The sequence below is a fragment of the Peromyscus maniculatus genome, chromosome 21 (assembly GCF_049852395.1).
Source record: "Peromyscus maniculatus bairdii isolate BWxNUB_F1_BW_parent chromosome 21, HU_Pman_BW_mat_3.1, whole genome shotgun sequence".
Classification (NCBI taxonomy): domain Eukaryota; kingdom Metazoa; phylum Chordata; class Mammalia; order Rodentia; family Cricetidae; genus Peromyscus; species Peromyscus maniculatus.
In genome coordinates, this window is record NC_134872.1 from 42,985,424 (window position 1) to 42,999,723 (window position 14,300).

A 14,300-nucleotide genomic window follows, 5' to 3' on the forward strand; every position below is an offset into this window, starting at 1 on the left:
TTAAAATTTTATGTACATTGGTGTTTGTCTGCATGTATTTCTGTGTGAGTGTGTCAGCCCCACCTGGAACTGGAGCTACAAACAGGTGTGAACTGCCATATGGGTGCTGGGAATTGAACCCAGGTCTGGAAGAGCAGCCAGTGTTCTTAACCACTGAGCCATCTCTTCAGCCCCTCTAGTTCTTTGTTTAAAGTTATAGTATAGTATTATTTATAAACGTTTTGCTTATCAGCTATAATATACATACATGTATATTTATAGCCCAGGCTAGTTATCTAATAAATTAAGTTTCACAATAAACATGTTAATAACAAGGCACCTTTAAGACAGGTAACTAGATCTTCTATAGATATATTGTAAAGCTATTTATAATAATTAATGCTTTTACACATAATAAATATATCTTTAATTTAGATTCACTACATAATATTCCTTAGTCATGCATATCAGAAAAATACATCTATATAAATATGAACTTGAATAAAATATAATTTATAAATTAATTTCCAGTTCATTAAAAATTTCACCATTAATGTAAAAATCACTAATATAAAATCATCAGAAATAGATGATATAATACTCTATCCAGGACAGCATAGTATAGGAAAGAATGATTATAATTGTTGGATAAGAAGTTAACTACTTTGATCCTGATCCCTATCAGAACTGACTAAATTTGAAACTAATTAAATTTATATTTAAGAACTTTGTTTTACAAAAATAGAGTCTAAAGTCTCCAAATACAAACAATTTATAGATTATTATGTAGAGTACATTATACTATCCTCACAATGATACTTTCCTACTTGGACAAGAGGGAAGATGTACTGCTTTGTGAGCGTAATTGTTAGGCTTTTGAAAACGATACACTCTTTGGACTGACTGTACTCCTTTGTTTCATTCAGTCTTTATCTCTTCCTCTTTTGCTCAGATATCGTGTTGAGTAAAATGTTAAGAGAGAAGTATCCTCTGGCATTGGAGGATCATCAAAATGGGTGAGATATTGGTTGGTGATCACTAGACCAGGTTAATTATCCTGAGGTCAGACACTCATCCTGTGAATGACTTCGCTAGCAGACTGGACTGTGGCTGTTAACACAGCCCTGGGATGTTGGTGCAGGGGTGACTGTTCAGTGTCATGGAGTTCATTGTTTCTCTGAAGCTGGCATGATGTGTTAATGACAATATATTTCTGCTGCTCTCAGGAATAGCTGTTTTTTGTTTTGTTTTGTTTTTTTAATTTGTTCCCTGTGGTAAATATATAACCTAAAATATGCCGTTTTGATGACATTAAGGATATAGTTCAGTGACATTGATTATATTCACGTTGTGAACAGCCATCACCACCTCTTCTGAATCCTTCCACCAGCCACATATCATTTTACTTTTGAATTAACCTCCCCTTTTGCTTGATCAAATTTTAAGCATTAAAATGGAGTCTAATCATTTTCCCAGTGAGAAGGATTTGTCTCAGGCTGTGGCTTTCCTTCACAGTGGACCATCCTCTGCTAGTGTCCTGTGGCATTTGTCGGCTCGTGGCAGTGCAGCACCAGATACTGCTTTTGGCTGATGTCCTCAAGGACATTACTGGGTATCAAGCTCTTCATCCCTGCAACTAAACCAGAAAACATTAACATATAATATCTGCATCTCTAAAGAACTCTGGTTGTCTGTCCTGACTAAAGGAAGGGAAGAGTTACTGTTGGAATTCATTGGAATTCGAGTCTCCCGGATGCCCAAGGATCCTTGTTCCCATTCAATGTTGAAGTGTTCCTCAGTTAGCTTCAGGGCATCCAGGGCATGTACAGCATGAAAACTTCAGTTTTGCTAAAATTCAGGGACAGTCTGAAAAAGAAAAAAAGAAAAGTTTTCAATTGTTTGAAAAGCCCACTCAAGGTTAAATAGTGGTTTTGAGGGGAGGAAAAAAAAAAATCACATTCAACTGTGTTGAAAAAAAAAAAGATTTAGAGGAAACTTGGATAGTTCTGGCTCCAGTAAATAATAGACTTGCTGTAGACCTGAGCTTCCATATGTAATTTTGTGGTTAGTCGCTTATGTCTGTGATGATAAATCACATACCTGCATAGGATTTCTGGCACCCCAGTAAATCTCAAGCAAGTGCCCAAATGCTAATTTATCACGGTTCCTCGGACAGCAGACCCCTTTTTACCAACTCGGTGATCTAATATCCTGTTCCCACCCCCTTATCTGTCTGTTTGAAACAAATGCCTGCACATCTACTTGAGTTTTGAAGCACTCACTGCTGGTACCTGCAACAACCCTGTCTAAGTGTCCCCAGGATTAGGTTAAAAACCGCAGTTCAGGAGTGTCCTAGTGGGCCCGTTTGAGTCCGTCTCCAAAATATTACCTAAGTTAGTGGATGCCGGACTTGATCATTTAGCAGAGACATCCTGGGAATCTTAAAACACTGCCCGACTCACACACTTTCAACCATTCCATTCAGTTGCAGTGGGCTGTGAGGCCAATACCCGCCTTTCCTTCCTAAGATCCTTAAGCACTCTCTTCTGCAAACAGTTCAGGGATTTCTTCCCATGGTGGTAGGCACAGCGAAAGAATCCAGGGATATGCACACATGTAAGAAATGTTAAGATGCTCGGAGCCTTGCAGTTCAGAGGACCAGTATAGCATACTGAAGGCTACCCAGCTGGAAGGATGGGCAGTACGATGGGACATCAGAGGAAGGGGAGAATAAGCCACAGCTTTATAGCCTCTGCCGCCCTTTTCCTGCAGTATACCAGGTTTTGGAAAACAAGGCTAAACTAAGCTGTATGTTAAAGGATCCCACCAAGAGAAAGGAGCACGAAGTTCATTCATTTCAGGAGCCATAGTGTAAAACCAGGCGTCTGGAAACACGGGTACATTGGTGGTCCTATACTAAGCGGACTCGGTGGCGACTGCAGGAATCTTTCCTGATCTCTGCTCAATCTCATATGGGTCTAGACAGAAATACCCACAAATTTTGATGAAATTATTTGTAAAAGAAATATTCATATTAACATCTGTGGAAGGAAAGGTAGTTTTGAAAACTTTTGTTCAATAAATCCTTGCTAATAAAAATCCATTTTGGCAATGTAAAGGCCCAGCCACCTTGCCAGCCATGACAGCTAACACTGCAGTGATAATGACCTGTCTGTCGAGAACATCACAAGTTATCTTTGAGTATTTACACCCAACCTCACAGGAATTAGGGGACATAATTTTGATAACTATCAGTCTGGCTATAACTGAACCCAGCCTACTTGAGGTGGGGGTAAAACCCCAAACCCTTGAAATCTGGGTTTGAAGTTCATCATCATTATATTTTGCTCTCTCCTGCAACCTTTTCCAGCCTCTGATGTTTTTTCTACAGTGTACCAGGTTTTGGTAGCTGGATACTCTCCCAGTTTGAGTAGGTATCTACAGTTAGAGCTGCACAAAGATCCACAGCTAAGGGGTTTGTGTTAGCATCATGAGGAAGCTGAGAGAAGGGTGCAGTGACTGTGGTTTATACCTTTTCTTATATGGTATTGAAGCACTCATAGCAAGTAGCATTTATAATGACTGCATATTGTTGCAGATATATTGCAGGACCCTCTCAAGTGCAGACATGTCTGGAAAGTTACTTTAAATTTGTATTCAGTGGTACACTAGTTTCATTCCATGTAACATTACAGATCTTTGGGCTAATTTTAAAATGGAAAATGATCTCCATTCAGACATCATTAGAATGTCTGAAAGCCAGTCAGCACCTGTAAGACTCCTTCGGAGCAGATCCTGGGCTCACTTAGTCATCTTTTACAGTTCTTCAGGTAAGTACTGCCCAGTTGGCCTTTCTGCAGTGGGCAAGTAAGTGTTCTACAGTCTACACTGTGCAGTTGTGAGAGCCACTAGCCATGTGCTATGTAACACTTGAAGTGGGTGGGAAGAACTAACTTGTAATTTTTATGTAATTTTAATTAATTGAAAATTGAGTGATGTAACAACCTTCTGCAGTATTCCGCTTTCTCACTTCTGCAATACATATGTACTGTTGTGCAGTTAATGGTGAAGATTGGTTTCAAATGGTACCGAGGGCTCTTTGCTCCTCTATATGCAGTCAAAATGCAAACATTGCAGGAATACTGCATTCAGTTCTTGATCCATGGCAATTAGCGATACTTCTGCACTCGTGGGGCTTGCAGCCTGATAGGGAGATGTTTGCTTGACTAATAATCACTCAAATGGCTAACTGATTAAGAATTCGATGATTGTTACAAAGGAGAAACACAGATTGCTACAAGAATACATACAAGGGCCCATAACTTCTAGTAGGATTAGTCGGGGACTTTGGTAAGAGAAAATCAGGAGGTGGTGCACTTGAACTTCCCCAAGTTCAAGGCTGGGTCAAGTTGGCTACAGAACCCACAGATATCAGAGTAAGTCAGTTAGCATATGCCCTTCCATGACCTCCAAAATGTGGGCTGTAACTTATAAAGCTACATGCAGACAGAGAATGCAAACTTTTTTCTCAAACTGTAAGCAGTTGTCATGATGTTGGTCATAGATAATATGAGACAAGAGGCTGCAAATGTTTACAGGATATTGCATTTCCTCCCCAAAATATGTTCTGTTGAAGTTGTTTGGGCTGCAACCCCAGTGTTTCCTCTCTGTTCTAGCAAATTGGTGTTTGTCCATTCAAGAAATGATGTGGAAATCAGTACTGACATCCCAGACAGACAAAATGAGACACATGACAGCAAAACATATGGCTTGAATAGACATCCTTATATGGCCAACACGGACCATAGTCCCAGAAACTCATATATAGAAAACAACACCTGCAGCTAAAACCAAAAACAAAGAGTTGACAAAAAGCCATGTGCTACATAGATGGAGCCGCTTTGAGTGGAGATAGCCAACTGTATTTGAATTAAAAACGATCAAATCCAAACCATGCCTGTAGAAAGCGTTCTGATGGTGACTGCTGCGTCACCACAGTCACCAGAGGAGCTGCAGTATCGGAAAGCATTCAGGTTCTAAATGCTTTCTCGGTTTATGTACACTATTCAGAACTCTAAATGTTTTTTTTAATGCCTTTGGCTAACATCTGAAACATGCAGCAGTGCTTTCGTTAAGTTTTTAACAGTCTTGTGTATTTGATATAATATCTCATGGTCACTTCCTTTGTGTAGCCAGTTTCGATGCCCTTTTCACACGAGGGAAGACTGATGCACTGTTTTGACTGCATCCATGCACTGGTGCTACAGGACTGAGGCTGCTGAAATTCTCCAGTTTGATAGCAAGATCTATAAATTTTATTTTGTTTTAGCTTTTTTCCATACTTGCTTACATCTTAAGGGCTAAAAATAAGCTGTTCCTGTAGATTCAGGTAATGTCCCCTCCACCCCCAACATGGTAACGCATGCTCAAATAGATCTTCGAAGGTGATATAATTATCTTTATTCTTTCTTATTATTTTGATTGAGTCTTACTGGCCAATACTTAGTGGCTATAGTGAGTGTACTGAAGAGGAAGGTCACACACATATACACACTCTCATGAGCATATATAGTAATAAAGCCCATCACTATGGCATATCACTAGGTATCAGCTGTGTGCCATTTTACCCATTCTATTTTTAAAAACATACCATTTGGGGATAAAAAATGTGCTTTAGGGAAATGTGTGTGACTAACTGATTGATGATTTTACTATATTGTTACTCTTTATAATAAAGTCATTATCAGATGCCATTATGCTCATTTATTCAATCGTTTTCTCAAGGCCATATCAGTCCTTATTATATACTTTTATGTTTCTTGTTTATGAATAGATAGTGATTCCTGAATGAAAGGTGCTGTTCAGATTAAAATTTTCCAGGTTATATTAGCATTGATCAGGTCATCATGAGACTGAGGCAGTCAGGCATTTTGTCCTATTTATTTGTGTAAAATTATTGGAGGAACATTTGCATTATTTTCATTCCCATGTTGTAGTCTTAGACAACTCTTGTTTTTAGCGTTCTTGTCTCTTAGCTCCGAGTCTGTCCTGACCAGCGGCTGGCTAGTCTGCTCCTTCCTTCTTTTTCTAAGAATTCACCTGTAGTAGAGTTGCTGGAGCCAGTGACATGTTGCTGCCTTTGTAGGCCAGTATGATTTCTCTCTCTCTCTTTAGTATTGTTTGTTAATTCATCCAGCATGACACTAGAACACACTGTACCAACTAAGAAAGGTCAGGTTTCAGGGAAACATGTCAGGCATTACCAATTTGAAGGGCTATTCAGATATCCACATTGGAGACTGAAATTTTAATGCATCCTATTGAAAAACATCATTGTTCTTATCAAGTTAATCATGTTTGTTCTTTTAAATATCAAATATCTTTCAAAATAAGTTTAGCCTCCAGTCACAATATAGACTCCCACACAAGTGCTATATTTGGCTGTATTTGTATTTTCCTTATTGATTATTATACTGTAAATAGCCTCCACATTTCCCACACATTTCAACTTTTTAAAAATGTACTCTTAGCCTTTGTGGTGAAAGCTGTTTAAACTTCTTCCCTTGTTTTGGATGGCATGTTTCTGTCTCACTATCACATGTTGTTTTTTGCTCAAGGCTTTGGTACCACCATTCACAGCTGCCTTCCTTGATTTTGACTAACCTTCCCGGTTTGTGGGTGAAACCTGGGCGCTCTTGGAGCAGTCTATTTTCTTTGTGCTTCTCCTACACTCACCCTTCCCCAGGAGGCCATAATTTTCTTTACCTTCTGCTTTTTTAGATTTCTAGTGTAAACAGTGTGCCTTAGAGTGTATTGGTCGCTTTAAAGAGCTTCATTTGCATATCTCGTTCTTATCTCTGTGGTTGTCCTAACTTGTTGCTTTTAAAAAACTGTATCACACAGTGTTTTTCAGACCTACATCTTTCCCCTACTACTGCATTCTTCAAAAATAGTTCTTCAAAATACAACATTTGGCTCTTGCTTGACGAACTGCTTTTTTGGTGAACTAAAGACCTTAGTGATTAAATAATGCATTTTGTATTTTGGGTGAGATGTTACGGTGTTCATTTTTATGTGGACTGTATTTAGTTTCTCCTGATCACAAAAGTATTGCTACAACAGATGCATTCACCAACCCAAACTTTCCAATATTCGCCCGATGGGAAGTATTTTAAGAATGATGACATCTTTTCCTTTGTAATAGCAAGTCAGGTGTGTTTCCAGTGACCCAAATTTAGTTTAACTCCAGCACTACGGGCCGCGTGTTTCAGAAGTCCAAAGTATCTGACTATCTGTGGCTCTGACTTGTTCCGAAAGCCCTGACTCAGTTGTTAGTGGATGTCACTCTTGGCAGTTTAGAGACCACATTCCTTTGAGAATAAGTATTGGGGAGAGCGTCTCCAGGCTTTCTCGCCTTTATTGCCCCATCACCCAGGCACTCCTTGGGGCTCTTCGCTCCAGCTACATCCGGCTGCGTGCCCACCTCAGGTGCCACCTGCACGCCCCCGCCCCCCGTCCCTCCGGGCCGACTAGGGTCCCCGGGCCGCCCCTCCTCCGCACTGCCCGCACGCACCTGCCCAGGGCGCCCCCGCGTCCTCCCCGCGCCCCCGGCCGCCGGGCATTGTGTACACTCGGCCGGCCGCCCGCCTCTCTCGCTCGCGGCTCATTACGGATGCTCGCGCGCCCGGCCGCCAGCGCGCGCCCCACTCAGCTCTTCCCGGGCCGCCGCCGCCGCCCCCGCCCCTCCCCCGATCCCGGCCCTCCAGCCCGGGTTTTGAGCCCGGTCCCTCCCGGCCCTCCCGCACCCTGCCCCCGCCGCCCGCCCTCCCCCTCCCGCGCCCGGGACGCGGCGGCCCCGCCGGGGTAGCAGGCTGCGGGCGGCCGGGAGGAGGCTGCGCTGCCAGCCGGTGCCTCGCATTAAAATGAGGAGGAGGAAGAAGCGGCAGCCACAGCGGCGGCGGCGGCAGCAGCGGCGGCGGCGAGGGCTGCAGCCCGGGAGGACGCGCGGAGCCCAGCGCGACGCGGCAGCGGCCACCGCGGCCGGGATGAGTCAACTCCTGGTTTAATGGGGGCAGAGCGGCCGCGAGGGGACACGAGCGAGCGAGCGAGCGACCGGCAGCCGTCCGGGGAGCTGCGCTCACAAGCGCGCGCAGACCCCCGCGCGCCTCTCCCGGGCCGCCGGCGACACCGGCCTCGCCGCCCGCGTGGGGACCCCGCCTGCAGCCGGGCACCCACCGCCCTCCGCGCAACTCCGCATCAGTTTTGGGGGGCCTCCGGGCGGTGGCTGCGTCCCCAAGTCCCACTGCCATTGTCGAGCTCCTTGTTTACCTCCGACTCGGGCTGAGTGAGAGCTTGGCGACTTTTGGGGGGAGGGGGCGGGGAGCAAGTGGCCGCCGAGGCGGCGGCGGCGGGGTTGCCCTCGGATCTCCCCCTCCCCCCTGCTCTTCCCTCCCCGTCGGTGCTCCCGGGCGCTCCGGGTCCCAGCGTCCATGGGCAGGGAGAGGGTCCCCGGGGCTGTTGTCGGCGACGCCGGCCTCCCAAGTGGCCTCCTAGTGCCTTCCCGGGGCTCTTGGCGCGACCCTCTGCCCCTCACCCTCTCAGGCCCCTGCTAGATACCTTCGGTGGGGGTGCGAGGCGGTGGGGAAAAAGTTTAAGGTTTGTTAATCGCAGTCGCGATTGTTGAGGAGGGGGAGGGGGCGGCTGGGAAGAAAGCGAGGTGGCCTTTCCCTGGCGCTCCGGGGTCTCGGACGAGCCTGGCAGGGTGACACCAAGCGGACTTTAAGCGCTCTCCCAGGAGCTCAGCAGGAGGAGGGGGCGAGGGTACCTTTTTCCCCCCCTCTCCCAACCATTCCTGGGGTCCTTGTCCGCAGTGATTTTTTTTCCTCCCCAGTGCCACCAGTGTACAGCTCCTAACGGGTTCCGCTTTGTTTTTACGACTCCCCCCACCCCCACCGAATCACTTGTCAGATCAATTTTACCTTCTCCCTCCTCCCTACTTCCCACTCTCCCCTCCTCCCCTTCCAAACCCTGTTCTCTGAGGTTAGACATTTTACAAGCTCGCTATGCTGTTTTTCGAATTGTGACTTTTTAAAGCCCCCCCCCCATATCTACTCTTCTGGCTGTTTATTTTTGCCCTTCCCCCCGCTTAGCGGGGCGGGGGTAAGGAAAGAGAAAATAATACAATTTCAGGGGAAGTCGCCTTCAGGTCTGCTGCTTTTTTTTTTTTTTTTTTTTTTTAATAATAATAATAATAAAAAGGACATAGAAAACACCAGTCTTGAACTTCACTTCAAGAACCCGGGCTGCAAAGGAAATCTCCTTTGTTTTGTTATTTATATGCTGTCAAGTTTTGAAGTGGTGAGTTTCAGGTTGGTTTTGCTAATTTCACTCAGTAAAACTGCAGCTTTGCTGTTGCTAGATAGTAGTTTGTTTCTTTGTCTCTTTAAAAGGTCACAGCGAAAGCTTGGCCTGGATCGGGCCGGCCATATGGAATGGATAAGGGCACGGGTTCTTAAAATGTGCTTCTGGGGTTCTGTCGGGAAGAAAACGACCCTAAGAGGAACTCTTTGAAAAGGGATCCCACAATACAAAAAAAAGGGGGGGGGAATACATACTTTCGTTAAACCAGAATTTCTTGATTTTATTTCCTGCTTTTTAAGGGAAATAATTATTGAGATGGAGTTCACCAGCACGTTCCAGAAAGGATCCTCTGTGGTCTTAGTTTATGGACAGGGAAATGGGACTTGCAGAAAGTAGCCTGCTTTCTGTGTGCCATCCATACATTGCTCTAAAATGGCTTTTAAAATATGTTACTCAAAATCTTGAGATGGGCATTGGTTGCGATCACATTAGTCGCTGTTGTGAGTCCAGGCAGGCCTGTTGGCAGTGGCTAGATTCAGCTCCAACTTGAGGTTTGATGAACTTTCGCCTTGGCATAGACTTTAAAGGAGTATTAAATTGGGTGTTTTATGTGCATGTAATTTTGCTTTATAATGCAAACCTTTTAGAGAATGACTTAGTGTCTAGTAGATGGCTATTCAGAAAACAGTTTTCATGACCTATGTGATATTTTGACTGTCAATACATTAACTAAATCGAACTCGACCTCTTTCTTTTGCTGTCCACACAGCTCATAGTGCTGCTGACCTCGTGACCACCTAATATGTTCTGTAGTATTAACTTTGATGCTGTTGTGAATTCCCCTCCCCCTTTTTTCTCATAAGTTGCCCCAAGGGTTAAATTTTTTCTGTTCAATTCATACGTTTTGAAATTCATCTTCTGCTCTAGGGTAAGGCAACCAATTTTAGAGAAATCAGCCTTGCATTATGATCCACATGAAATGTAAAGAATGTTTTGAATAACTTAATAACCATCACTCTAATTTTGGCTTTAGACTGCTGCTTAAGATAATGGAAAGGAGTGATCTTGATAAAAAGTGATTTTAAAAGATGCATTTATTGTTAATGAACCTCATAACAAAAACAGATGGACCTGGATCAAGGGTAAACCTTGAGTTCTCAGCGTGCCGCCCTCGAGTACAAAGATTAATAACTATTATTATTATTTCTCAAACTTTGTAGTTCTTGGTTTGTCATTCTTAATGCTGCTTTAAGCCCCCAGATTGCATGCCTGTCCCCGTTTCTTGATTCTATAGGATGAAGTAGGACGGACTTAATGAGAGAAAACTGTTTATAGAAAAGCCATGCTAATACAAACTGTCTCTCAGCTGATCCAAGTCCATGGAGTTTGAGTATAGTAATTATTTTTTAAAGTATATAAGATATTTCAAAATACTAGACAGCTGGAAAGAGCGCTGTCATATCACCTCCTGCTTTCCTAAATATCCCCAATGCTTCCAGGCAATGAAAGATCATAACGTAATTTTGCTTACCTGTTCTGTTTACCTAGCCCTATTTAAAAATATAATTTAGAAGTAACTTTGGTATATTGTACCAGTTGCTTTATTATAAACAGCATTCAGAATTGAAGTCTAATATTTAATAAAACTGAAAATTCACATTTTTCTGAAATTATTGATGCTAACTTCCTTGCATCCTGATTATTTTTTAATACTGGAGGTTGTGTTTCGTCAATACTATTAGGATTATTTTTTAAATTGAGCTTCACACATCCACTTTTTGGATCACAAATCACAAAATATTTTCAGGGTTTTTTTCTATTTAAATTAACAGCACCCTGTTAGCAATGGACACCAAAATATTAACTCCAAAAGACAAGTTGTCCTGCTAAAAGATATGAGACATTTAAAGGAGCCCTTCACTCCTTCCTGTGTGCTTAGAGGTGAAATGATCCAGTCACATGTTTGTCCAGGGCTTGAGATCTTTAACAGCACGGAACTCTTGAAACTTAGCTGATAGAAAACTTCTTGCTGCCTTAGCTCATAAGCAAGTGGCAAGTTAAAAAGCGTTGGGTGTTCGTGGTCTTCTGCTGAGGTTTTCATTTGTAACATAGATTGCAGTGTGTGTCAGAGTGTGAGCTCCTAGTAAACTTGATGCTTTACACTGATAATCTTTCCATCCTTCATTACAAGTATTGCAGTCATAGTCTGTCATTCATTTTTAATTTTTAAAAATTGAGAATGCATGAGTATAATTTGTTATTTTCTTTTTACCTTGTGGTATTCTTGTTCTGAAAGTAAGCCCATTTTCCTCAGAGTTTTAGCTGAGAAATTACTTTTTTATTCCTGTATGTTGGTATAGGTTCCACAATATTCTATTAATTCCTATAGAAGCACACAGTCTATAAATCATTACGTCGTTGCACAAATGTGTTTTGTGGAGGGAAATGTCTAGGGATGAGATGTGTATGGGGCAGGCATAACTACAGCCCTCCACCCACTGATAACGTCTTCTTTTCCAGTTCTGGCAGGTGATCTGTAAGACAGTGACTGAGTATGGATCATTTGAACGAGGCAACTCAGGGGAAAGAGCATTCAGAAATGTCTAACAATGTGAGTGATCCGAAGGGTCCACCAGCCAAGATTGCCCGCCTGGAGCAGAACGGGAGCCCACTAGGAAGAGGAAGGCTGGGGAGTACAGGGGCAAAGATGCAGGGCGTGCCTTTAAAACACTCGGGCCATCTGATGAAGACCAACCTTAGGAAAGGTAAAGACTTGCCAGCCAAACCCTGGAAAGCTGCTTGGTGTCTGCCCAAGGCCACCCTGTGTGGAGGTGGAGGGCTAGAACATGCTGTGTATATTCTTTTTCTAGATCTCTTTCTGATGTGAAATGAAGTGGCGTTCTGGGCTGTAGTGTCAATCGTGTTTTGAAAGCGTGAGTGCTGTTTTTGAGTGGTGCCTCTCTCTACCCAAGACCGGAAGCGTTAGAATATTTGGATAGTCTTCGTTTACACAAGATCCATTTGTAGATACTACTGCATTTACAGATGTGCAGGTGGCTGCTGCTTGAACTTACCCTGATGAAGAGTAAGACACTGAGGTTGCTTGAGAATTACCATAGGTTGTTTTTTTCCCCCAAGATTACTAACTGTAAGGGGATTTCAGGACATGGATCTGACATGAGATCAAAGATTTGTGATGTAATTTATTGTGGTTTATTTTCTGAAGAGCAAAGTAATTATTTAACAGTGGAAAAACTTGCTGATTCTAGTTGTTAATTTTTGCTATACTTGAGTATTTTTGGTAAAGGAAAGGAAAATTTAGGCAAGTTTATAAAGGGAAAAAATATAAACAAGTGGTTTTCTACCAAAATTAAATTGATGGAATTTTAGCAACTTTGCCTGTGTTGGACATTGTTGTCCCAACAGGGTGATTCCTATGTGGGTGTCCTTTGTGCCTCACAGGGGTCTTTATTTGTCATTGAATAACACATAAGGGTAGTCAGACTTTTTGTGCTTTTGCTAAGCAAAGAATAAAATACCATCTTTTACCAACCACGAATATTAAGTAGAGAAAGTTAGGGGCTGAGGAATTTCATTGTGTTTGATGCATAACATTTATCATACAATCATTTATTTTTTTCCTTGGTTTGGCGAAAACAAAGAATATATTGATCCTGAAATAAACAGACACAGCAGTCCGTATTGTTAGATCTTTATCTATTAAAAATGGAAAAACAGCACTTCAGCAAATTCTTTGGCCTCTACTCATGATTACCCTATTTATTGATTGTTTGCCAAGAATGTATGCATCTTTAAGCCAGGGTAAGAGCATTAAAAATATAATTTATTATGGCTTTTCAAACAGAGTGCATTAATATTGTACTGTGTAGCGCTGAGGCTCTATAAAAAAGGCTTCCTGACGCCTGCAAACACACAAGTTCCATAAATTCCTAAATAGGAGATTTCAGCTGTCTCTGGTATTATGTGATATTTGCACAGCAAACTTTAATGCCAGGACAGTTTTAGACAAGGATTCTACAGACTCCACTGCTCCTTATGGCAGCCGTGCTGTTTACACAGGCTCATAAACCTCCAGCAAAAGCCTCTAAGACTGCCTTCAGGTTTAAATCATGTGGTATTTTTAGCTTTCAGCAGTGACCAGTACTCTCCCCTTCTAATGCAGGAAGGCTATGGAGTTGCTGTAGTTGGAAGTCTGGCCAAACACCAGCTCGAATAATCAGGCAGTCCAGCGAAGGCTCCTGTTTAACATTACCCCCTAACAGGAGGGCAGCCGTGACAGTTCTTGAGACGATCTAGCACTGGGTTTGTAATTAGATGATCCTGTTGCTACCGTATCCGTAGCCACCTTTATTATCTATAAGGCACCTTTAAATTTGATCAATAAAACACAGAGTCAATCCAGACTGTTTCAGTGGTTTGAAAGGTTTCAGTTATTTCACAGAGCTGAGGTCTGAAAAGCTGCTCCCTGTTTGACACCTCTGTTTGAGTCCATGAGAAGAGAAACCAATATACATGTTTTTGGCTTGTTACCCCGACTCCACAGACACCAGTAGACAGGAAGAAGGAGCCAGAACATGGTCATCTCATTCCTGCTCAAATGCTTTAAAAAATGTATTATATTCAAAATCCCATATCTTAAAAATGCAGCTTAATTATAGAAGGTTCTGTGCTTGATACAAAAAGCAAAAAATTATAAGCCTTTCAGTAGTTTTTTTCCCCCTTTCTTTAAATCTTATTTTTCATGTGCATGGTTTCTGTTTGACAGGTGCTAGATAAAAATTGTGGCTAAGCTGAGAAAGCACTGAAAAAAAGGGCTTGGGTGTTTTTATTTGTTTAAGAGATTTTGCCAAAATACCTTCAAGCCAAGGAAGAAATCACCAGTTTGCATATTGCTATTTTTGCTGCGGTCTCCCCAAGTTCTCTTCTGATCCCTGACGGGT

General features: G+C 42.6%; 1 protein-coding gene across 7 annotated transcripts in view; it reads left to right on the plus strand.

The window, feature by feature from the left end:
* Satb1 (SATB homeobox 1) overlaps positions 1–14,300 on the plus strand; it is a 94,068-nt gene that overhangs the window by 11,404 nt on the left and 68,364 nt on the right. For 4 of the 7 annotated variants that reach the window (XM_076557536.1, XM_076557535.1, XM_076557537.1 and 1 more), the window contains exon 2: positions 11,860–12,104. In XM_076557536.1, coding sequence (XP_076413651.1) covers positions 11,894–12,104 — 211 coding nt within the window. In that variant the 5' untranslated portion in view covers positions 11,860–11,893. Of the gene's footprint in view, positions 1–8,286; positions 9,348–11,859; positions 12,105–14,300 lie in introns of those variants that run through there. The other 3 variants (XM_016006936.3, XM_006988470.4, XM_016006937.3) reach the window with 2 other exon arrangements.